The 26941-nt window shown below is 41.6% G+C and overlaps 1 protein-coding gene across 1 annotated transcript; it reads right to left on the reverse strand.

The window, feature by feature from the left end:
* Window positions 1–14594: 14594 nt before the first annotated feature.
* On the reverse strand, window positions 14595–17113 carry LOC131332819 (uncharacterized). The gene is made up of 2 exons (XM_058367121.1): window positions 16946–17113; window positions 14595–15227 (listed from the first exon to the last, which is right to left on the reverse strand). The coding sequence occupies exons 1-2, from the start codon at window positions 17111–17113 to the stop codon at window positions 14595–14597; spliced, it is 801 nt and encodes a 266-aa protein (XP_058223104.1).
* Window positions 17114–26941: the final 9828 nt, after the last annotated feature.

Genomic DNA, 26941 nt, shown 5'->3' on the forward strand with positions numbered 1-26941 from the left:
CAAGACTTCCTGGTAATAGTAGTTTATAGGATGCTAAATACCCCTTGAATGATGCTGCTCCTGAATCATGTGTGGTTTCAATCCTCCTGGTGATGGAAGCTTCAAGGGTAATAGTTTGAAACTAAATACCACTTGAACAAAGACCCTGTGACTGTGACTGCTCTAAATGTTTGGAAGCTGAATGAACCAGCTCTCTTCCTATAATGAATGATGAGGCTAGCAGTAGTAGTGCATAGCTATTGGGCCTTCTAGATCATTTGAGTCCAATTCTCCTGTTGTTGGAGTCTTGTAGGACCAAGGGGGAAAGCTGTGAGGCTGAACTCCCACTGGACAATGACCTGCAAATGAAATGATGTGAGTAGAACTAACCTAACAAATATGTTTAGATTAATCATGAATGTTCCACATAGAAAGTAAATGAGGAGGTCCCTTGAACTCTAACAACAATAACCTGCTTCTGACCTCATTTGAGATTTTGTTAGCAACCACTCCAGGGGGGCAGCTAAGATTTCGCTACTTCATATAATTCATTTCGAGCCATACTTGGTGCACATAGACTGTAAACGCAAGCTTAGCCACTATGACTGCCACGTATTTACCCTTTAATGTGGACAAATTACGTATCCACTATTGCCAAAAGGTCAATCCTACCCTATAAGGAGTCTTTGGGGATAGAATTCCCCTAATCAGTGTAGATATGGGGCATTCAAAAAATAGATGATTGCGGGATTCTACACCCAAACACAAACTACCAATGGAGGTAGATTTTATGCCAAACATAACTAGTCTATCCTCAGTAGATAACCTATTCTGAATGGCAAGCCATGAGATCACACTGCATCTAGGAATGTGCCCTAAAAACCATACCACTTTGACCCAAGTGATAGCAGGGAAATGAGGTCTCAAATGTTACCAAAGGGAGGAGATGGTAAATTTCCCAGAGGAGGTGAGAGTCCAAATGCATTTGTCCCCTATGGCATCATTGATAGGGCTATTTGTAAGTCAGATCTCACTTCATTAAGATTAGGAAATTGAGTTATTGGGAAGGCCCACTGATTGTTCCTAATAATAGCCTTGGGAAGCCCTGAATCTATAAGACAATTCTAGGTCCAAATCTTGGTAAAATGGGACCAAGGGGATGCCAGTTGTCAAAACCACAAAGAGGTTAATTGGCCATCCCCAATTTTATACTGGCTATGAGGCTGGACATATGATCTAAGGTTGAGGAGTTTCCTCCAAACCCAAGATGGATCACAAGGAGTTTTTGCACTCTAGAAGTTCTTACCCTTAAGTAAGTAAGACTTAACCCATTGGCACCACACAGACTGCTCCCCTCCAGAAACAAGAAACCAAATATGCTTGGCAACAGCTGCCTTGTTCCAAACCTCCAAAGACTTAAATCCCAAACCACCCTCTTTGATAGGGGTGCAAAGGTGTTCCCATGAGACCTTTGCACCAGTCTTCTTAAGATCAGGACCTAACTAGAAAAATGCTCTAAGGATGGATTCAATCTCCATAATTACCTTCCTAGGGATAATAAAGAAAGATGACCAACAAGTTTGCATAGAGAATAGTATTGATTTTAGCAATTGTATCCTACCAGCAAAAGACAGGTACCTATGGGTCCATGATTTGGTTTTGGCTACAATTCTATCCACCATGACTTTTACATTCTGTGTGTTTGAGCTTGGTGGATAGAAGAGGTACCACCAAGTACCGAACAGGTAAAGATCCTTCCTGAAAACCCAAAATATTGAGAATGAAGGATTTGGTGGTAGGGTTAACACCAGAAAAGAAAATGTTACTCTTGGTAGGGCTTGGAGAGAGGCCAGACAAGGCCTCAAACTCAGTCAAGGATTGTTTAATGTGAGTAATAGAGCTTACCTCACCTTTGCAAAAAATCATAAAATCATCTGCAAAGCAAAGGTTGACAAGTTTGGTGGAGCCACATTTCCAATGGAACTTAAAATCAGGGAGAAGAAACTTCTCCTTAAGAATGCAGGTCAATACCTCCATTACTATCACAAATAAGTATGAAGACAAGGGATCACCTTATATTTTTTTTTTTGGAGGGGTAAATTAGCTTGAAATTAAAAAAAAGGTTAGTCGAATGTACAGCCTATAAGGGGCATACCCCAGGAGAAAAAGAAAAGGAAAAAAAAAGAAGATTGAAAAAAGTGCGATAACCCATGCACAACCTGCATGGAGAGTACAATAGAGTAAAGTACGTAAAATAACAAAAGTGCAATGTGTGTTGAGAGTGTACCCTTATGGCACTATCTATCCAAGCGAAAGGATAAGACAACGAGGTATGATATGAAATGAAATGAACTACTACCTGACACATCCCACCAAGTTAGGAAATAAAATAAATAGTCGCGATTAGAAATGACCAAAAGATAACCATCATTGAGGACCTGTAGCAATAGAGCAAGTCGACATCAAGGAAGGCTGAACAGCTACTACAGAGGAACAAGGCACAAAGAAGAGGCTCGAACCAGAGATGTTGGCATCCAACAGGGGGCCTCACCCTACACACCACACCCATTCCATCCGGCCTAATACTCCATCATCCAAGCCTAAGGCTTGCCAGAAACAACCCGCTCTCAGCCAATTACCAATAACCACAGACTCCAGAGATGGGATAAGCAATCCAAGATACTAATACTCCAACCAAACCCAGAGAACAAGCATAGAACCCACTTCTAGAGAACAGCTACTACAGAGGGACTAGGCACTGAGAAAAGGATCGAACTGGAGATGTCAGCATCCGACAAGGTTACCCTCCCAAGTACCCTACACACCATGCCCATTCCATCCAAACTACTACCCCCTCAACCTATTCCCCTAGGCTCGCCATAAACTAAAGCAGGATAGATCAAGCACCAAAACAGTGCATAACCACCGAAATGTGGCCACTTGATCCGTAAGAGAAACCAAGCTACCCCTTTCAATCAGTGCACTACCACCAATCTAATCAATGGCAGCCTGCGAAGTTATCCCTTTCAATCAGGGCACAACCACCAATCTAATCAATGACAGCCGGCAAGCTACCCCTTTCGATCATAGCACGACCACCAATCTAGTCGAAGATAACCCCAGACTCACCATACTACACTAAAGAATTGGGCTAGCGAAACAAAGAATCATGGAATTAATAGAGCTCCACAATAAGGTGCACAGCATTTGAGCCCCAAATTGGGCAATATGTGCCCAGTAACCAAACTGGGCACGAAATTGGGTCCATATTGGACAAGAAATCAACCTTGCTCTTAAACACAGGAGACAAGGGCGGGGTATACCTCGAAGCACGCCACCAAGGCTATATCAACTGTGATTTTCTAGCAGTAACCCAATCTCAGTCCAACAGATGACTGCCCATTGAATTTGTCAATATGAATCTACAGAGTATAAATAATTTCCAGCCAATTTAGACTGCCCAGTACATACATTCGAGTTTCTCAATTTGGATACCTGCTAAAGGGAAGTCCAGTGAGAACCGATCCCGGGACCAGTTGTGGACTTCCACTGGTGTAGCTTGGGTCGGCTCGAAGAAGTTGTGGACTTCCCAGCACCTAGGTCGCCATCGTCGGGAAGAAAACTGAACTCGTACGGCCAAATTTTCAATCGTCATAAATGGCCTTTTCTTTGAACCAGATCTGCTATAGTGCTTCTTCGAACTTGTGGGACAGACATGGAGATGGGTTTGGAAAACCCACATCCACCTTAGTGCATCTCCAATTTGTCAAATCACCATCACCGAACCCGTCAGGTTTAGTGCGATGGGGTTGAAGAAATCAGATAAGAAAAACCCTCTGATGGATCCTATACCAGATCTAAATGGAGTGTACCACAACCGAGTAAGTCTGGACCAGTAATGAACACAGTCGTGGAACTAGATGACTCGCCGGAGCTAGTCTTGAGCTAAGGCAGTAATCACGGATGATTGACGTGATTGAACCCCCAACGGGGTCTTGTGCAGTGGCTTGAACATTCAGATTGTAAATAGACGGAACAAAGATGTGGATAAACAAATTATGAGGATGTGCTGGGCCGATCAGAGCATGATTACCTCAAGAACAGCCCTTTCCTGAACCTCATAATCGGCTATGTGGTGGATTTTGACCGAGGGAATGCATTCTCTCTCTAAGTTTAGAAAGAGAAGCTCTCAACCTTCCTAACACATTTCTCTTTGGTTCTCTCGTGGATCACCTTGTCTTAAGCCTTTCTTAACCTTTCTACCCAGGAATGTATCCTATTACTTCCCCATTGAAGCACAAGGAGTAATTGGCAGTGGAAATGCAAGCTTTCAACCATTGGATCATCTTAGGATGGAAATTCATGGAGGCCAAGACATCCCAGAGGAAATCCCATATGACATTGTTATAAGCCTTCATGATATCCACCTTCATGGCACATCCAGGAGATGAAAAGTGTTTGTGGTAACCCCTCATTAATTCCTGAGTAAGGAATATGTTATCAGCTATCCTTCTATCATGTACAAAGCTAGATTGGGCAGGATAAATAAGAGATGGAAGGACAGGTTTGATTTTGTTGGCCAGGATTTTAGCAATACACTTATATACCACATTACAACATGAGATTGGTCTGTAATCCCCCACCTTGGAAGGATTAGGGATTTTAGGCACCAAAGCAACTAAGGTAGCATTAGCCTTCTTCAAAAGTTGACCAGATCTAAAGAATAGTTTAACAGCTGAGGTCACCTCATGGCCTATCACAAACCAAGCTTTTTGGAAGAAGGTTGCGTTGTACCCATCTGGACCAAGTACTTTTTGAGGATTAAGAGACTAGACAGTGTCTTTGATCTCTTTATCAGTTACCTCTATTGCCATTTCCAAACTTTGAGAATGGGAGAGTCTCTTAGTAATGAGTTGGTTCACTCTGGAGGATCCAGAATAATCAATCAGATGTTTGGTACCTAACAGCTTAGTGTAGTAGTTGATGAAGGTGTGTTTCACCAACTCAATGTCCTGTGTGACATATCCATCCTCCAGAACCAAACTAGAAATTCTGTTCCTATTCTTGGAATTACTAATGGTTTTGAAAATAAATGAAGTACATTGATCCCCCAACTTTAACCACTGAATTCTTGACTTTTGCTTGGCAAAACTTTCTTCAGCCCTAGCTAAAACAAGGTACTGCTTACATAGTTCTCTTTCAGTGGCCTGCTTAGAGGGATCATTGGGGTGAGAACCAAGCTCTCTTTGGATGGCTTCCAATTGTTGTTTAAGAGAGGCCACTTTTGCTGACAAATCACTGAACTCATTCGTGTTCAAAATTTTTAGGTCCTCCTGCAAGTGCTTAGGTTTCTCACAGAGACAGTACATTGGATTACCAAAGATTACATTCATTTTTTTTTGCATGATTTTTCCAAGCTTAATAACATTTATCGTGTTTCACAATAAGATTGATAATTTTGAATGCCCAATAGCACTTGAGATCCTCTTTCTTGGTGCCTTGTTCCTCGTTGTTCAGCCTCCTTTGTTGCCGATTTGCTATATTGCTGCTAGTCCTCAGTGATGGTTATCATTTGGTCATTTCTGACCGTGACTATTTATTTTATTTCCTAGCCTGGTAGGATGTGCCAGGTAGTAGTTCGCTTTCATGTTATTACTACTTGTAGCACTGCATATCATACCTCGTTGTACTATCCTTCCACTTAGATGGATAGAGCAACGAGGGTATGATCTCAACACACGTGGAACTTTTGTTATTGTTGTTACTTTACCCTTCTCTCCATGCGGGTTGTGCATGGGTGATTGCACTTTTTCTCAATCTTCTATTTTTTCATTTTCTTTTCCTCCTAGGGTATGCCCCTTATAGGCTGTACATTCTGTTAACCTTTTTTTATTATTTAATTTTAAGCTAATTTACCCCAAAAAAAAATAGCACTTGAGATTGATAACTTTATTTGTTCCAATGTAGAGGAGGATGACGTTGTCCAGTTTTGGAGAGTCGTTTCAATCCTTAGAGTTCTACAAGGAACTCCCTGTCGTAGTATGGGGATTGGTGGATGCTGTGGTGTTTGGTACGTTTGTTCAGGTCTTGACATTGCCTGTTCGAAATGACCACGCGCTGCTGACAGCCTTGGCAGAGAGGTGGTGGGACACCACCAATACCTTTCACCTACCGCCTGGGGCAATTACAGGTTTGAGGGTAGGCCATGACCCTATCCTTTTTGACACGGGCCTTGCTGATGACGACGTGGCCCTATAGTGGTTCTTGGGTTTTATGCCCAGAGTGGAGAACGACTCAATTATCTATATGAGTTTGAGGTGGCAGTGGGACCATGATCCTGCCAGTGATGAGGAGGCTGAGCAGATGGCCAGAGCCTACATATTTTACCTTTTCAGCGTGTCCTAGTTTCCAAACAGGTGCAGCTGGGTACATGTGTCCTTTTTCTCGGCCTTGAGGCATTTGGAGACAGCGGTCATTTGGACTAGGGTGGTAGCGCGCATGCGACTTGCTTTAGGTTTATGGGGGCTGTTCCCAGGCGTTTCTACCATAGCTGGCGGGTACTAGAGGGGCTGGGAGGTAACCAACTTGTCATTTCTCCACTTCAATTTTGCTTTATTAGCTTCCCCACTTGATTTATCTCGTATTTATGTTTTCCATGTTTGAAAATTGCAGCTTTGGGCTTACAAGGTGTTTTAGGATGTACCCCCCAGAGGTTACAGGACTGCTCTAGTATTCGATGCTGTGAGCTTTGCACTATTGCTTGCCCAATAAATTGAAGAAGCACAATGATGCGAAGCTGACTGCCTATCAAGCCTTCTTGGTTGGGATGACCGGTGCGTTAGTGAGTTCAAAATACTTTATTGGTTTTTGAGATTGAAATTGATTGTTGAGGATTTGATTGCTGATGTGGAATCAGTTCTTTTGTCACAGGTGAACTGGGACCTCTAGGATGGGCTTGACAAGCCCTACCTAGCGTGGAGTAGGGAGGTCACTCGAGGCCGGGTGTTGCTTGAGACACCATATGGATGGTAGTGGTACTTTGGAGAGAGGGTGACTGATAAACACCCAATAATGCATATTCTTGGTGCTTAAGTCCTTAGCTTTATCACTTTATGTTTAGTTAATTCACAAAACTACTACTGACACAGATTTTTGAAAACAGACAGCGTGTACAGATGGACTTTTAGACCTGTTTTGGGTCCCAAAATTTGATCGAAGCCGCTCATTTTGTTCAAAACATCTTGTTTAAGGCCCCCGTAAAAAATCATCAGTAAGAGGGTTTACGAAACACCCAACTTTGCTTTAGAAAAGGCTATTTTCTAAAGCAAAGTTGGGTGTTTCGTAAACCCCTTTATTAATATCCAAATGAGCCGATTTTTTACGGTGACCTTAAACAAGATGTTTTGAACAAAATGAGCGATTTTGATCATCTTTGTGGGACCCAAAATGGGTCCAAAAACCATCTGTACGCACAGTCTATTTTCAAAGATCTGTGCATATAGTATTGTTGGCTAATTTAGCATTTTGTTTGATATTGCATGTACGGTATGTTATTTTCATTTTTGTAGGAAAACCACTTAATAAAGGAGGTTTTAAAGATTAATGCGCACTGGAGGCATCCAAGACTCAAAGATGATCAAGAATGGAGTCACCAGGGCCCGAGAACGAAGAGTCGAAGACCCGTCGGATGGCCAAGACCATGGGAAGCCAAGGCAGAGGCCAAAGTTGAGTTTCATATCAAAGCAAATGGGTATCGATACAAGGTTTTCCTGTATCGATACCTATTTGTAATCAGGATTCCAGTGGGCTCAAGAATTTTGTGTATCGATACAAGCTTTTGCTATATCGATGCCCGTTTGCTTCGGCAGCCAAAGTGGAAACTATTCAAAGCTGTTCGGTATCGATACAAGAAACCCTTGTATCAATACTGAGGTGATTCGTGGCAGATTTTTAGGGCATATTTGAGAGATTTCATGTGCAAAAAGGGGCTTGTATAAATACCTCATTATCTCACATTAGAGTAGAGTAAAGTAGGTAGGACTGCACTTTTTAGATCTAGAATAGGATTTTCATTTCTTGTTACTTACTCGCACTTTTTAGATCTAGAATAGGATTTTCATTTCTTGTTACTTACTCTTGCTAATGTTCTTCATTGTTCTTGGTGTTCTTAGTTAATTCTACACTTCTCACCCTTAATTAGTTGTAGTTTTTATTTTACTCTTCATAAAAGTTGTAGCTACGCTCTTTGTTGATTCAATTCCTAGCATGAGTGAGTAATTAATTAGGCTTGATCATGGGGTGATTAGACCTTCGTGACTCGAATTGATCATGCTTTTCTTCTAATACATCTTTATGTTTAGTTGGGAAATCAAGGTAGTTCGTGTTTGTTTGTCAAATCTCGGCGGTGTTAACCTCTTTGATCATGCGTAGGCAAGAGCAAGCCTACTTGCCATGCATACATGCTTGGAGCTCTGTCATCCCTTGCATTTGCTAGATTAATACTAGAACTCGCTTGGTATTTTGACTCTTTTTCTAGCTAAATAGGCTTAGTGTCAAATCTTTCGGGTTAGGAGATCGTTGACGTATATCTCAACCCGAGTAATTCTAGAGAAAGCTAATTGATTTGAGTTGTGGGTGTTGAAATCCCCTAGACCTAGCCGCTTAGTTTAATTGTTTTCAAAACACACTTAAATCGCACTTTTTCTCCATTCCAAACTATTCCTAAAGTTGGCTGTCTCATGGCCGCGAATCTTACTTCTACAAATCCAATCGAGCCATGATGATATTCTCTTGGGTACGATCCTGGACTTCCAAATTATTATGCTTCAACGGACGTATTGACCCTACGCTTGGGGTGATCATATATTGATATATAGATGAACGAAGCATTTTTGGCAGCATTGCCGGGGATTATGTAATTATGGCTTTCTTGGAGGTTCGACAAACCGCTGTAAATATCCCGCTTTCCAATCTTCATATCATAACTTGAGATGTAACGAAGCTAAGGTAAATATCGAGTTTGTTTTTAGTTGTCTTTAGTTACTTTTAGTTGCTTGCTTTGCTTAGCCGAGGTGGTGGCATAACCCCTCGCAATCTTGTTAAGAACGAGGCGGTGGCATAGCCCCTCTAGCCTATTTACTTTATGCTTTAGCTTTAAAATAGTATGTTTTTGGCACATGAGGTGAAAGTCTTTGTGACTATTCAGGAGTTACGATATCTTGAACACACGTGTACGCCCCCTTGTATAACTACTCGTGACACTAACGTTTTTAGGATTCAAATGCGTTTTTCCAATTGGCTTCCCCACTTCCATGGCATGGATCATGAAAACCATTATTCTCATATTAGGGCTTTCGAGGAAAAAGTTGGTACCCTTATGAAATCTTAGTCTACGCAAATGAATTATTTTTCTCTCTCTTTAAGGGATAGTACCAAAGCTTGGCTCGATTCTTTAAACCCTCAATCCATGTGGACTTAGGTTGATTTGCAAAAGGAATTCCTCAAAAGGTTCTTTCCCATATATTATACAAGGGCTCTTAAGCAACAAATTCAAACTTTAGCCGAAAAAGAGAATGAGTCATATTATGCATGTTAGGGAAGATTCAAGGACTTGCTCAATGTGGTCCCGCATCATAGCTTTGAAAATTTTCAAATTGCTAACTATTTTTATAATGGACTTTCTCAAAAGAATCATGATTTCATAGACATGATGTGCAATGGAGACCTTTTTTATAAAGAACCAGCTTAAGCTTTGGATTTCTTTGATCGTTTGGCCAAAACTTTACAATCTTGGGCTTATGATAAACATTTTGAGGACTCCAACTCGGATGCCATGGAAGAGGAAATTAAGCCGCATATCTTTGTTGAAACTGTTAGTTTAGATTGTGGCAGCTCCTTAGAGTCTGCATGGAGTGATGAGCCTGTTGATGAAATTGAAGTCCAGAGTTCTCCTCTTGTGGATTCCCCTCTTTGTGATGATCCGAGCGAGAAATGCCTCACTGCTAAAGTTGTCTCTTCCGATCTCCCGTATCTTGATCCTTCCCCGAAGAAATTACTCCTTGCTCACGAGATGACCATGCTTAAAACGTTGGGTGGGATCTGTTGGAAAAACCTCTCACCGCTAAGGAAATGGATGCCGAAGTGGATTACTTGTATTCTTTGTTAAAGGAACAAGATGCTTATGAACCAATCTTTGAAGAGTTGGAGCCCATAGAAGCTACAATTGTCCCTTCGAATTCTCTGTGCGTTCATCTTCTCACCTCTAAGGAAATGGATGGTGAGGTAGATTTCTTATACTCTTTGTAAGAAAAACAAGATGTATGTGGGCCTATTCTTGAGAAGTTACCAATTTTAGAACTAAATGATTTTCTTGGTGTTGATGATGTTGATTTGGTTTACAATCCTCTTGTAGTAGATTTTGTCAACAAATTGAAAATTGATTTTGTTTGGGCTATGCACTTGGTTGAATTCAACACTGTGACTCATGCCCAGTTTAGTTACTGGGTACATATTGCCTAATTTGGGGCTCAAATGATGTGCAACTTGTTGTGGAGCTCCATTAATTCCATGATTCTTTGTTTCACTGGCCTAGTTCTTTTGCGTAATGTGGTGAGACTTGGGTTATCTTCAACTAGATTGGTGGTCACGATCTGATCAAAAGGGGTAGCTTTGCGGCTGTCATTGATTAGATTGGTGGTCGTGCATTGATTGAAAGGGATAGCTTCGCAGGCTGTCATTGACTAGATTGGTGGTTGTGCACCCAGCTTGGTTTCACTTTTTCTTTTTTTTTTTTGGAAAAACCAGCTTGAAATCGAAAAAAAAGGAAATATACAGCCTACAAGCGGCATACCCCAAGAGGAAAATAAAACAAAATAAATCACCAAGGAAAATGAATGTTTCAATTCCCTCTAGAAAGAGAAAAAGGAAACACATGACACAAAGGCTAATTGCAGCCCTGATATACATCATAGCTAATACGCCACATGCCTTTACAAAATCAAGTAACACATGAATATGCCACAGGCCTTTACAAAACCCAATTACAGATGAAAATGCCACAATCCTTTACAACATCGATGTGGATAACTTGGACAGTGTCAAAAGCACACAAGGCTGAATAAGGTTATAGCAGAAACAGTAGCAAAATAGCCGCATAACAGGCAGCAAAACAGCAGCAACCCAGCTTCAGAATACATAATAGCAGAAGGCTGGAAACTGCAGCAGATGAGATTCATAACAAGCTGCCCAAGCAGCAACAGACAGTAGCAGTAACAGAATAGTCCAACCAAGCCGTAGCAACACCTATTACTAGACAGCCAAATTACCTCACGGTACATGGACCCCAGCAAATCAGAAACACCAGCAAAATAACAAAAGTAGCCATCATAAAAATAGAAAAAAACATGGACCTCAGCAGAACAAAGTTGGTGATATACATGGACCTCATAAAAGTAGCAAAATAGCAGCAAACACCCTCAAATAATCACTATGTAGAGGACGTCCCCCTCTGTGAAGGGAGATCCCAATGACAGCCCCTGATGGTTAGGCATACTACAAAATTAAACTCAAATAGTGATGCATATAGATGCACATAGTGCACAAGGATGTAGCCACAGCTTGTGAACCTTGGGACACCCCTTGAGCCCATGAGATTTAGCTCGCGAACCTTCACTACAAAAAAATTGGGATCTAACAACGGTCAAAAGCGTTACTAAAAAACACAAAAAACGTTGCTAAAAGCTATACCAACGGTTCACCAACCGTTGCCCAAACCGTTGCGAGATATCCGTTGGTGTAGACATATAGCAACGGTTTTGACGAGCGTTGGTATAGATTTTTTTTTAGTAACGGTTTCTTTAGCAACGGTTGTAACCGTTGTTAAAGGCAAATTTTTTTTTTTTAAATCTGGGGTAATTTTTTAGCAACGGTTTCTTAACCGTTGCTAAAGGAAAGTTTTTTTTTTTTTAAATCCGGGGTAAAATATGACATGACAGCCACGTGGCATCCACGTGGCGCTGACGTGGCCCCCACCTGTCGCCCACGTGGCCTCCGATGTCGCCACATGTCGCCCGCGTGGCGCCCGCGTGGCGCATGGAAGGCAACACAATAATTTTGCTTCTCCTGGGAATCGAACCCAGGACCTCGCGTATGCGCGCGCGAGTACGAACCAGCTGGGCTAGCCCAGCACTTGTGTAATATTGAGGGCCTTTTAATATTTATACTATGCAAACCGGTTGGGCTAACTTATGTCATCAGAGTTTTATTGATTTATTCTTAATCCAAGTTTTTAAATTCGGTTTATACTATACAAACACCTACTTTTTTTTTCGATTGGAACCGTCTATTTTTTACATAGTAAAGATAGCTACGCTTGTTCGGATTATTTTTTGTCCTTATTCAAATTTTTTTTGCATTTGTTAGTTTCTCGCCAATTTTTTTGGGATTATTGTTTCGTCATGACGAGAGGAATCATAAAACTAAAAAATTTCAATCAAAACTTAATTTTTTTGAATAAAGACAAAAAATAAGCCAATAAGCCAATTTTTTCGTCTTTATAGTCTGGTTTATAGTAACGGTTATGGAAAACCGTTGCTATAGTCGGGTTTTTAGTAACGGTTATGGAAAACCGTTGCTATAGTCCGGTTTTTAGTAACGGTTATGGAAAACCGTTGCTATAGTCTTGTAATCTAGTAACGGTGGCATGAAAACCGTTGCTATAGTCCTGTTTCTAGTAACGTTTGGAAAACCGTTGCTAAACACCATCTATACCAACGGTTTTTTTAACCGTTACTAAAAAACCGTTGGGAGATCCCAAAATTCTTGTAGTGCTTGTTGACTGGACCAGCTGCAAAATTGCCATCAATGTGTCAACATAACCTATTATAATAAAGGGATAAGGACCAAAAGAATAGCCAACTAGCCATCAATTTGATAATGGCAATCTGAAAGTTTGAAGCGGCATACAAACATCATGAAAATATCCGGTAGCAAAAGGAAGAAATGCTAGAGACTCCTACAGGCAGCTATGAGTGCTCACACCTACAACTCCCTTGGAACCTCTCCCCTCCTATTTCATTCTCAGATCTGCCATTGGGTGAATAACTCCTTCCTCCCTCTACTCTCCCTCACATGATACCTCCCTCTACATATTACCTCCACTCCAATGAAATGTAGAAGCTCAACCACTCACTTACAAGGATACACTCAATATGGTACGATATACACTCCAGTAGTGCCAACAAATTAACCATCACATGATGCTATACCTACAAAGAATATATCAACAAAGATGTCCAGGAAATTTGGGCCATTAAACCATGGTAACAAAATATGAAAAAGCCCAAATACATATACAATCACAAATACACAAGCACATCATTCCATAGTTATGCCCCATATTCTAATAAACCTATTATTATGTGAGCCTACAAGCTATTTGGGCAACGACAATAATCTGCCCTTCACCATGTTAAAGATTTTGTGAACGACTACTTCCCAGGTGCTAGTTTTCGCTTGAAACTTCCTCAAGTTTCTCTCAATCCAAAGATGATGCACTGTAGCAGTGAATATCAATTTAGTAACAACATTCCTCAGAGAATTTCCCCTAAAAGTGGAGAAGTGGGTAATCCATGCTGGCCACGACTGGGAGAACCACCTCATATCAATTTTTGCCAGTATAGCATTCCAAACCAATATGGAAAACCCACAATTAAAGAACAAATGGTTATGGCTTTTACTACCTTGGCAGAAACTGCACTAAGAAATTGATTTAATCCCAAAAAGAACTAATAGCCTACCCTTGATGGCAATCTATGTAATGAAGCTACACTTTGGTATATGGCCAGAAAACCAAACAACCTTGTGCCAAGTTACTTTGGGAAATGGTTTTCCCAATTCCTCCCAAAGAGAGGCTATGCTAAACTGTCCATTTGCATTGAGAGTCCATCTAACTTGGTCCGTGGAACCTCTCAGAGGTGGGAAATGTTGACTAACTTCATTCAACTCCCAAGTTTGCGTGATTGGGAATGTCCAACCAGAATTGTGAACTATTGGGGACACTTTGGCATTCAAGGGAAGGCTAGAATCATAAACAATTCTGGAATCAAATGTATCCAACAAAGGGCCTAAAGGATGCCAATGATCATGCCACATGGATGTGTTATCCGCATTACCAATAATATGACGAATGAAGGGTTGGACTAAAGTTCTTAGATTAATTAACTTCCTCCAAACCCATGAGGGATCAGTGGCATTTTAAGGCTCCAAAAGTATCTACACTTTAATAAATAACATTTAACCCATTGGCACCACATGGATTGTTCTCCCCCTGAGATCAAAAACCATATATGTTTGGCAACCGCAGCCTTATTCCAAACCTCCATAGATTTGAAACCAAGACCACCCTCATCTTTAGTAGCACATAACTACTCCCAAGCTACCTTAGCCCCTGATCTTTTAAGGTCAGGGCCAGACCATAAAAAGGCCCTAAGAATAGATTCAACTTCCTTGATGACCTTTTTTGGTAAGATGAACAGGGTGGACCAATACGTTTGCAATGAGAACAAGATGCTCTTGATAAGCTGGACTCTACCAGCATAAGTAAGGTCCCTATTAGTCTAACTTCTAGTTTTGGCAGTGATACTATCTACCAGTCTCTGACAATCAATAGCTTTAAGTTTAGTAGATAACAAAGGGACCCCCAGATATCTCACTGGGAGGGAACCCTCCTGAAATCCAAGCTCTTGCAAGATAGTCTCCTTAACTCCTACACTAACTCTAGAGAAGAATATGCTACTCTTCCCTGTACTATGGGAGAGACCAGAAAGAGCCTCAAACTCTGTCAATGCTTCCTTGATGAGTTTGATCGAAGAGAACTCTCCTTTGCAAAATATCATTAGATCATCAGCAAAGCACAGATTTATCAGCGCTTCCTTGATGAGTTTGATCGAAGAGAGCTCTTCTTTGCAAAATATCATTAGATCATCAGCAAAGCAAAGATTTATCAGCTGATTAGTTTTACATCTCCAATGAAAATGAAAGTTAGGGAGCTGAGATTTCTTGTTAATTAAATTCGTAAAAACTTCCATCACAATAACAAAAAGATATGGGGACAAAGGATCCCCCTGTCTCAGACCCTTCCTCCCTTTAATGTACCCAGTCACTTCCCCATTGATACATAGTGAGTAATTTGCAGTGGTTACACATGCTTGAAGCCACTTGATAATTGTAGGATGTGAGCGGGTTGTTTTCTAATGAGCAATAGGTTTCAATGAGGGAGTATTAGGCCGGATGGAATGGGCGTGGTGTGCAGGGTGGGGCCCCCTGTCGGATGCCGACATCTCTGGTTTGAGTGTAGACACCTCCCGAAGCGAGGCATCGCCATATAGATTGATCGTTGCTGTTTGTTTGGTTGTTTGCTTCATAAACCAAAATCGTGGATATTCCCATGGCTAGGAACATCGCCACACGATAGCGGTTATCATCAAAACAGAGTCGCCACCTAGTTAATAAAAACTAGGAAAACCAGATATAGATTCCGGGTACGGGAGCCAAAAGCACAATACGGGGAAGGTGTTAGGCATCCCTTTTTGCCCAGTCCTGAGACTGGCCCATAGTTATTCGACATATGATTAGCACATGCTTTATTTAACTCTAAACACGTAAACTGATTTAATTAGCCTTTAAATAGTTAATGGTGAGCCGAGATAGTAATTGAAAGCATGCATCAAAAAACAGAACAAAACAAATCTGCTCCAGGGAGATGGATCCCGTGGCCGGTGAATGGATGTCACGGCCGAGGGATCCTCCTGGTTTGATGTACCGGCTGATAGATCGAAGACCCAACCGATGTTCTTCCTCACACTAGACTAAACAATTAACAGAGAGTTAAAACACTATGATTAATGCACAAAGATGTAAAAGAGATCAAACCATAGGCCCATGGGCCTCACCACCTTGATCCCTTAGTTGCTTGATTGCTTTGGATTAGAGGGGATTAACTGATTCGCTTCTTGTAAACCCTAGGGTTAGGGTTTGAACTTCAGGATTTGGATCGTTGGATTGCGGCTGCCTTCAGGAGGTTAGGGCTTTTGTAGAGGGGATATGAGAGAGTATATTTGCAAGTTTTTGTGGCTAGAGAAAGTGTATCCACCTCCTAATTTCGGAACCCTAAGGGCCCTTTATATAGGCAATTGGTGACTCACTCCGGCTAATCAAATGGCGTGAATCAAAAAGGAATTCTAGGGTAAAAAGATCTCTAGACGCGATCCGCTGCGTAGCCCCAATGCATCGAAGAAAGGCTGCTAAGGTTTTGAGGATCGGATCAAACGTATGACAAAACATTCCAGAATCTGGAAAACAGACGATCTGGCTGCCAGTTAAAAGATCTGGTTGCGGAAGGATAGATTAGGCAGCCAAAGAATAGATCTGGTTGCCCAAGAATCAATCTCTCAAGGAGATTTTCAAGTAACATTTTTCACAGGTGAAAGAATGATGTTGAGGCCATGAGATCAATGTTACAGTCGAAAGATGGATTTTCCTAGGATATTGTATTTCTGTCTGAAAGGCTATATGGCTCTGGACTAGGTCCTCTAAGTGGCTAAAAGTACTCACCATAAGTCCACGGGTTCACGAGAAGTCAATCAGCAATCACTATATCCATTCATCATCGGGATGGTCCCCAAGGTGGGACTTGAAATAATTATTAGGCCAAATTAGGGCTTCTACAGATGCCCCTCTTTGACTGAACTTAGATGCATCGCGAGACATATTTAAGTATGAGTCAAAGCTGTAAAAGCAACTCAATTTGGTCCAACCACTATTCCAAAGGGTTTTTTGAAAAGGGTTTTTGTTAAGGTCGGGCCAGGAGGCTGCCTATGTATTCCATAAGGGAAATTCAGACCAACAGTAGTTCGGAGACAATACAAAAAAATAAAAAAGTTCGGAGGGTTAGAAACAGAACACGTACCTTCGGGCTTAGAAAGCTGTAATGTGATGTACCTAGGCAATGCCAGGATTTTGGCAGGGAGTAGTTAAAGGAGCGCAGGGCTACCAAGAAAATTTTTGCGGAGAGCATCCTTAGTATTTTGGGGTAGATCAATATACAGCGGGTAAGTCGTTTGCTTTTCTTGATCATCCTTACTTTCACTGAAGGGAGCTCGGTAGAATAGCCTATCCTTATGAATGAGCTTGATGGAATAGATGTAATTGGGGTGGAATCCAAACCATCTGCTTGGGATGAATCGGACGCCGATTTTGAGATATAGGGTGCACAAGGCCAGTAACTGGAGTGTGGAGCTTGAGATGAGGGAATCGAGGAGCGAAGCCGATTGCAGTCATAAGGCGAGAGCCTGAGAAGTTGGAACTTAGAGCTTATAAAGATAGAATCGAGGCGTAGAGCCGGTTGCAGTCATGAGGCGAGAGCCTAAGGAGTTGAAGCTTGAAGCTTGAGGTGATAGAACTGAGGCGTAAAGCCAGTTGTATTCAGAAGGTCTGTGCATGGAGCTTTTTCATCATAAATTTTGGCATAGAGCCAGAGGATCGAGGCACTGGATCAATCAATAAAACTGAGGCGTAGAGCTAGTTGATTGCAAGATTGACTTGTTTCATGAGTGAAAGACATGCAAAAACATGTATATGATGTGATGATGGTTAGGTGTAAACAGATATAATGATGGTGATGCTGACTCGATGTGATAATGGTGATGCAATTGATGCTTACGTGCACAGGCCCGTGCATGTGTGTTTGATTTAAGCATAGAGCTTCTTTCAAGTTCTGGACTTGGGCATTCGGAGCATAGAGCTCGAGCATTCGGAGGGTTAAATCTGAGCATTCAAAGTATAGGCTTTGAGCATCCAGTACGCAGTGGTTAGGCATTCAAGCATACAGCTTGAGCATTTAAGCGTAGAACTTGAGCATCCAGTACACAGTGGTTAGGCACTTGAAGAGCTTCGAGCATTCAAAATGTTTGATTTTGAGCATTCAAGTGTAGAGCTTGAGAACAGATGATATCTTGATGATGGTTGCGATGTAGAGCCTGTTGAGATAATGATTATAGGCATAGAGCCACTGAGTAACTGAGTGTAGAGCCACTGAGAGATAGTGAGCATGGGCATAAAGCCGTTGAGATAGTAAATGCGGGCGTAGAGCCGCTGAAATGGTGGGCATAGAATCGCTGAGATAATGGGCTTGGAGCCGCTGAGTAGTGGGCATCGAGCCGCTGAGATAGTGGGCGTAGAGCCGTTGAGATAATGGGCTTAGAGCCACTGAGTAGTGGGCGTAGAGCCGCTGAGATAATGGGCTTAGAGCCGCTGAGTAGTGGGCACGGGCGTGGAGCCACAAGATGGTGAATACGGGCGTAGAGCCGTTTTGAGATAGTGGGCGTAGAGTCGCTAAGTTGACGGGCGTAGAGCCATTTTGAGATAGTGGGCGTAGAGCCGCTAAGTTGACGGGCGTAGAGCCGCTGAGCGAGCTTAGAGCTACTGAGAAGTGGCTTGGAGCTGTTGACAATGATAATGGAGTGTGATGCCATCAATGGTGAGCATAAAGCTGAGAACAATAGTGAGCTTGAGGCAAGAAGCAAGGTACTGTTGATAGTAGGTGCGGAGCTATCGGGTGTAGAGCCGCTGAGATGGAAAGCTTGGGGCTGCTGGGGATAGCGAGCAAAGGCGTGGAGCCACTAAGTGAATTGGTGATAGTAAGTACATGGCGCTGAGTGATGGCGAGCTTAGAGCTGCTCGAGATAGCGAGCGTAGGGAATGCAGTGATTACCGCGAAGCTGCTGGGATGATAGGGAATGCAGAGCTTGGCTAATAATGAGCTTCAAAGTTGCTAGGTGAGCTTAGAGTTGCTGATGGTGATGATGGAGTTGCTAAAGTGGAAGGCTTTAAAGTAATAAGTTTTATGGACGTGGAGCCGCTAAATATCCTGATGAGTGGTGCTAGACTGCTAGGTAGCTAGTGAAGGCGATGTAGCTTTGATGATCTTTGGTGGTCGAGCAACCAGTAGTTGTGAGCTTGTTGTTACAGAGAGAGAGCTTCTTTATGCTTGGGCATGCCCCCAAGGCTGATTCAATCAATGTTCATCAATGGTTTTATTGGTCGAGGACCCAAAACTTCACAACTGCTTGAGTTGGTGCACTGAACAAGATCTGACATCGTTGTGGAGAATAGATTAGGGGGCCAGGAGATTGATCTTGTGGCCGAAGAATTGATATCTCGGGCGAGGAATTGATATCTCGGGCGAGGAATCGATGTCTTGGCCGTGTAATTGCTTCGTATTCAGAGCTCTATAAAAGACTGAGACTTCGGTCATTTTATTTCATTTCTTTCCTTTCTCTCTCTTCTTTTCATTTCTACCGGAGACCTTCTCCGAGGATTCCTTTGCTCACCTTCAGCTTTTTCATCGGGCCCGAGTGACGGGCAACATGTCAGCATGGCTGGTATGCGCAGAGGGAGTTCGCGCTGTTCTTGGACTTGTCTTAATGCTTGATTAGGGACCCTTGCATGGGGGGCTTGCATCCGTGACGTGGAACTCCTGGGGTGGCGTTTGTACGTGGTGTGATGATTTTTCTGGGCCATGTGGTAACTCTTCTGCACCGCAGCGCTACTTTGGTATACGTTGCCTCGGGGGTGACTTCTCCTTTTTTGCAGCCAGTCTCTTGTGTTCAGACCACCAGAGGATTCGGCATCCTCTTCTCCTTCTTTTCTGTTTTTTTCTGTTTTTCTTCCTGCATAGGTTAGTCCGACAGAAAATTGATGTATAGTTTGTTTAGGAAATGTGAGATGATTCACCTTGTGATGTAAAAAGCTTTTGTTATATGAAACAAAATCTTTTGCTCTGATATGTGATTGTGTATGCTTTTATTTGCACCATTTTGTTTAGTATGAAAAATTGTATCTTGACAAATTGAGCGGAACCGTGGAACTCCTCTGTAAAACAGTCGTTCTGGCAGCCGAGAGATCGATAAAGCGGTCAAGGAATCTATTCGTCTTCCTAGGGTTGACTTTGAGTCAGCCTTGATTTTCATGGGCCGGGGAATCGATCCTACGGCCGTTATATCGAAGCGCCGGCTGAGAGACTGACTTGGTTAACATGGATATTTAGAATCTGATACCGATTCAGACTGGGATTTGACCTAGCCTATAAGTACGCATTCTACGAACTTTGATAGTTTGTCAGCAATAGTCCTTAACACCTAGCACAACCAGTTTTTGATCAGTGGTTGGATTCCTTCAATGGCCTTGACCATTTACTCTTTAAGCCCTTTGGCATGAATTTCCTCTTCTCCCTTCGCCAAATTCCGGGGAATTTTACTTTTCTTCGTGCAGCCACTAGCTTGTGGGATCCTGTTCTTCACATTTTTCGATTTAGAAGAGAAGAATTGTGTCCTACCTTCGAGGAGTTTGCAACTATCATGGGTCATTCGGATAGAAAATGTCTCATTATCCCTAACGCTTTGTTTTATCGTGGCGACCTTTTGAAGGCTCTATTCCAAGTTCAGAAACACGAAGTCAGGTTCTTCGTGGTGAATGGAAGGTTGGAAACCCTACAGCTTATTCAGCATTTTGGTACAACTGAAGCTCATCGCCAAGTTCCTCAACAGAAAGCATGCTTTCATGTGCTATGCGTCTGTTTTCTCCGCTATTACTTGCTCGGCCCCTCCTCTAGCCATGTTGATTCTATGATGCTTGATTTTGCCCAATAGATTGGGAACCATGTAGGTTTTGCTGGTTTGGTGTTGGCAGAGACCTTGATGGGTCTTGATGCAGTGAAGGGTGATCCAACAGTTTAGTTTTTAGGCAGCCCTTTGTTACTATAGGTTCGCTCTTTACTTGTTTATTGTCAAATTATCTTTCTGCTCATCACTCCTTTGTTTTGGCTCACATGTTCTTACAGCTCGCAATTTTCCCTTGTTTCCTATAGGTATGGCTTTTTGAGAAATTGAAGGTGTGGGATGCGCTAGAGTGGCTTCCCTATAGTTCAAACCACTACACAGAGCGTCGTATGAGTAGACAGTTTCCAACTGAGGTTGCTTGGAAGGCATAGATGGAGACTCGCAAGGGCGATCGAATTCAATGGGTTTGCCCCTAGTATGGCATTGAAAGAATGACTGTAAGCACAATAAACCATTTTGGTGTAGCAATGATTGGTATCACTCAAGTTACCTTCTACTTTCCTGCTCGTTTTCAAAGATAGTTTGGGGCTGAACAAGCCAAAGTCTTGGGTGACCCTAAGTATGCTACTTTCAAGGTCCATGATGCTAACTTTTGTCACAATGTGCTTCGTCTACGACCAAATAGGGTGATACAAGATGTTACTGAGAACTGTGCTGACAAGCTATCAGGTTTGTATAAACGCTGGTTAGAGAAAAACCTTTTAGAAGACAAGAGTGCAAAGAGAAGGAAGGCCTAGAGATTGACATATTGCTTATGCTCTTTTTTTTTTTTTTAAAGAGATGTTCTTTGTTTGATTCTAGCTTTCATAGATCAAGAATTGTTGAAGCTTGGTCTTCCTTTTTCTTTAGAAAATAATAAAACACTGGTTGCTTTATTGAAATGTCTTTGCCATGGTTTGATGATGAGTATACTTTAGGATAGACCTAGAAATTTTGAAATAATAGTGATAGTAGTGGCCGAATCTCAATCTGGAGACTGCCTACATATCCCATGGAGGGAATTAGGCCATAAACGTAGTTTCAAAAAGGTTTGTTTTGTTTTTGTTTTTGGCTAGAATCAGGGGTAATACTCCTTAGCTTGTCGATATTGATCGGTGTTGCGAATTCCATTTCATCCAACTCTGCAATGTAGGCTGCTCCTCCAGATAGTGTGCGCTTGATAAAGTAAGGTCCTCCCCAGTTTGGTTTAAACTTGCCTCTTGGGTCTGAAATGTGGCGACGGATTACTTTGAGTACCATATCTCTTACCTTGATATCCCTCGGCTATACATTTTTGTTGAATGCCCGCGCAATGCGGTGTTGATACCCTTGCACGTGGTATAAGGCTCTCAGCCTTCTTTCGTCTAGTAATGCCAACTCATCGTAGCGGTTTTGAACCCAATCTTCTTTGATCATTCCAGTTTTAGCTAGAACCCTTAGTAAGGGTAGCTCTAGTTCGATTGGCAAGACAGCTTCCATCCCATAGACTAAGGAATAGGGAGTAGCTCCGGTTGAAGTCCTTTCAGTGGTTCGATAACCCCACAGTGCTAGTGGTAGCATTTCTGGCCAGCCTGTGTAGGTGTCAGTAGTCTTCCGAAATACTCTTGATATTCTTGTTTGCAGCCTCAACTGCTCCGTTGGTTTAAGGTCGATAAGTAGATGACCGATGATTCTGTATCCCAAATTCAGCAAAGAGCTTCTTTGTCGCTCCCATGAAATGCAATCCATTGTCACAGATGAACTCGTGAGGTACACCATATCGATAAATGATATTGGTGCAAATGAACTTGGCTATGAGTAGCTTTGAGGGTAGTATAAGAAGCTGCTTCTACCCACTTGGTGAAGTAGTCAATGGCCACTAGGATAAGTTGGTGCTTGTATTTCCCTTTCGGTTTTATACTCCCAATGACGACTATTCCCCAGGTGGAGAATGGCCAAGGGGATGTCATGCTATATAATTTCGTAGGAGGAATGCGCATGCGATCAGCGTGGGTTTGGCATTTGTAGCATCGGCAGACATAGTCAGCACAATTGGCTTCCATTGTAGTCCAGTAGTATCCCTGATGCAGGATTTTCTTTGCCTTTGTTGCTCCATTCATGTGTTGCCCACAGATTCCTTTGTGTATTTCCTCCATTACCTTATGGCTTTCTTCCATGGTGACGCAAAGTTGATTAGGGACTAGGTGTGCTTTTTGATACAATGCTCCTCCTCATAATACAAATCGGGCGGCAAACTTTTGCAGAGCCATCTTGTCCTTTGAGGTGGCTTCAGAGGGATACTCTCCTTCTTCTAGAAATTTCCACGTATCTTCGTACCATGGTTTCCCATCATCCTCACCTTCCTTAGTGAAGGTGCACTCGCATGCCGGTTTGACCTTTTGTTCGATCATGAGAGGCCGCATTGTGAATCCCAGGGGTATTTCGACCATAAAGGCTAGTGTTGCCAGTGCATCTGCAAACCTATTGCTCACTCGTGGAGCGTGCGTGAAGATGACTGAGTCAAATTGTGGAATTAGATCTTCCAGCACAGAGTGGTATAGCTTCAGCGTATCTTCCTTGACCTTTCAGTCTCCTCTCGCTTGGGACACCACCAGGGTTGAATCTCTAATGACTTCCACCCTTTTTACCCCTAGTTCCAAGGCTGCCTCCATTCTAGCAATGCAGGCTTCGTACTCAACTTGATTGTTGGTGACTTCAAACCTTAGTTTATATGACAGAGGGATATGAGAGTCGTTTGGGGAAACTAGCAATACCCCTATGCCATATCCACGTTGGTTTGATGCTCCATCGAAGTAAAGCTGCCAGGTGTCATCCAAGAGACATAAGATGTCCTTTTTTTGGGGGGTAAATCAACTTGAAATTGAAAAAGGAGACTAAGCGAATATATAGCCTACAAGGGGCATACCCCAGGAGGAAAAGAAAAGAAAACAAAAAGAGAAAAGAAAATAGCTTGTGCCAAGTGGCTACACGGGCTAAAAGATAAGCATTGTTTCCAATCCATCTAGTAAGAGGGAGAGAAAACAACGCCTTGAAGATACCATCAAAATATAACAAAATAACATGAAACTTCACCGCCTAAATGCCTTGAGCTAAACTCCACAATAGAGACCCACTAACAGTAGTATACCATCCTTGATGAGGTCATAACAATAGTAAGAAGTATAAAACAGCAGCACAGTAGCTGGAAGCACAATAGCTGGAAGGAGCAGCAAAACAACAAAACACTTCAATAGTAACAGCTGGTAAGGTACCATCTTGACTTGTATCCCCCAAAATAGGAAATATCATTACTAAACTGTAGCAGAACAGCTGGTTTGACTCCACAACTTTGAACTTCAATCCCACATGATTATTCAGCTCCAATCCAGATGTCTTCGTCGAAGAACATGAAGTCTTCTACTTTAGCCTCTATCACGAGGTGATCTGCCAAGAATTCTGCCACAACCCTTCCTTTTACTGATTTCCTTGTCAAGTATTTGAGGCCGAATTCTGCTAACAACAATAACCACCTAGCTAGCTTTCCGATAAGTGCTAGCTTCTCGATCGAAAAGATATTTGATTGGGTCTAAACGAGAAACTAGCACTACCGAATGTGCTAGAAGGTAGTGCCTTAGTTTCTTGGTGGCCCATACTAGCCCCCAATAGGTTTTCTCCAAGGGAGAGTGTAACGCCCCTGAATTTTGGTCATTTAAAATTTCATTAAAAATTTGAATTTTATTTAAATTACTTATTTTCTCTTGAGTGGCTATATGATTCTTGTTAATTTTTGTCGTAGTCGTTGGTTAACTCTCGACTAGAAACCCTACGTGACTAATTTAGTTAGTTTCCAACCGACTACTTGGAGGAACCGAGCAACCAACTTACCTAGTTACTAGATGAACCTTTTGAACCTTTTTAAACTTTTGAACCTTTTGCCTTTACCCATTGGTCCATAATGGTTAGGGTAATTTTTGTCCATTGGACAATAAACTTTTTTTTAAAAAGTACATGTAGTCTTTTCAAAATTTTATTTTAATAAAAGGTACTTGTACTCCTTTTATCCATTGGTTATTAACTGCAAGGGAAATTATTATCCATTGGGTAATAACCGCTAGGGAAGTTAGTAACCCTTGGATAATAGAGTCTTTTGACCAAATAAAGTACCGATGTGACAAAGGAACCTTCCAATAAAGTTGATTTGACTTGTACTTTATTATTATTTTAATGGAAAGAATCCTAGTCTTTTTATTTAATTGGGGTACTTGGTACCACACCTATATTTAATATAGGGCTTTTGTCACATGCTTTAAAAGGACAACCTTGATTATTTTAATATAAAAGTTTCCTTTTATTCTTTGTCCTTTGGACAATAAAAGTTACGGGAACTATTATCCATTGGATAATAGAAACCCAATTCTTTATATTAAAAGGGTTTTGAGCAAAAGTACTTGAATAGACTTTTATAATTGCTTTAAAGTACTTTTTGATTATTTTATTATAAAAAGTTCCCTAGTTATTATTGTCCATTGGATAATAAAAGTTAGGGTATTTATTATCCATTGGGTAATAGAGTTATTCTTTCACCAAGTACATGGGCTTATTAAACTAGTCATTTTTTCCTTATTGCCCATGTGATGAAGTACCCATATTTTGTTATTAAAGTACTTATTAGCCTTAGTAGCCTTTAAAACCTAAATTTTCCAAAGTACCCTTAATATTATTTTGTATTGGGGTTTTGTACCCAATTGGATTAATTTATTGGGGAGTTGATCTTCCTAGAGTACAATACCCATTAGTTTATTGGAGACATGTGTTTAATTAAGATTCTTATTTGGTTATTAGATTTGGGAAAATCTTGTACTTGTACCTTTCTTATTCTTTCTTGCATTTATATATATATATATATATATGTGTGTGTGTGTGTGTGTGTGTGTGTGTGTGTACTAGAGAGGGAGAGAGAGAGAGATTGCCGAGAGAGAGAGGAGAGAGAGGCCGACAGAGAGAGATAGGAGAGAGAGAGAGGAAGAGATTTGTTTGTACTTCCATGATCTTTCTTCATCTTTCAAGTCCATGGGTGAATCTTTCCCCTAACCAAACTTAACTCCCCATTTGTACCTCCATGCTTTGTTTAGTACCCAAATCTTGTACCATTGTATCCTATCCTTCCAACAAATCTCCCATAGTCCAATCGAAGGACTAACCTAGCCTTGCAAGCTACCATAATAGGCCTAAGTCTATTTTGCCTAAATGACAACCTATGATGGGCCATTATCCTAGCCTTTATTAGCCTAAGATCTTGACTACAAGCTAGACCTAGGTTATAATTACCTAGAAAGGCTAAAGATCTTAGTTGGTTTCATAGCCTTACACCTAAGATTTGGCCTAAGATTGGAGAAAGGGCTATGACTTGGTTGAAAGGTTGATTTGATGACTTAATGGAGCAAATCCATGGAGGATTTGGAGAGAGAGAGGGCCGGCCATGAGAGGGAGGGAGAGCCCAAGATTTTTGCCTAAAAATAGCACCCCATGTTTCTCATTCAACTCACACCTTCACCTAGCAACTTCTCTCTCTAGAAAAATTATGTTCTTTCTTTGTTCTTTCTTTTGTTCTTCATGTTCTTGAGTAGTTCTTGAGTTCTTCAAAGAAACTCAACCTAAGCCGCCACTAAACCGCCACTCGACCACCCTCTCGATCCAAAAGTAGTAGTAGTAATAGTCAAGTAGAAGTTTCGAGAGAAACCTTTCTCTTTCGAAGCTACCGGAGACCACCGTAGGAAGTTACTCCGCCCGACCACCGACGTACTTTCCGTAGCCGACTAACCTTCCGTAGCCGACTACCGCCTAGAAGAACTGTAAGGAAATCCTTACTTACTTCCCATTTACTTACTCCCTATTTATTTACTTACTCAAGTATAAAGTAGGTTATCTTTATTTACGTACTTATCTCGAAGTATTTGTAGTTTTGATCTTTAAGATAGTTATGAGTATGCGTATATGAGTTGCTTGTATTACTTGTGGTATGTGATAAAGCATAAGTGATTTCACTCCAAAGACGTCCGTACATGTGGCGTTGTGCTTTGAATAAAGCATAAGTGATACACTCCAAAGGCGTCCGTACATGTGGCGTTATGCTATAAGTAGTGATTGAGCGTGATAAGTAATATAGAATTGGATGATCCTGTTAGAATGATTCCTGTTTACTTTTGTCCTACCGCGGAGTCTATGCATGATAACGTGACACGAGAACCGAGGAAGTAGAAACATGACACCTAGGGTGTGGTTAATGAAAGGAAAATATTTTTCGAGGAAGAAAATATTTTTGAAACTAC

The sequence above is a fragment of the Rhododendron vialii genome, chromosome 7a (genome assembly GCF_030253575.1).
Source record: "Rhododendron vialii isolate Sample 1 chromosome 7a, ASM3025357v1".
NCBI lineage: Eukaryota > Viridiplantae > Streptophyta > Magnoliopsida > Ericales > Ericaceae > Rhododendron > Rhododendron vialii.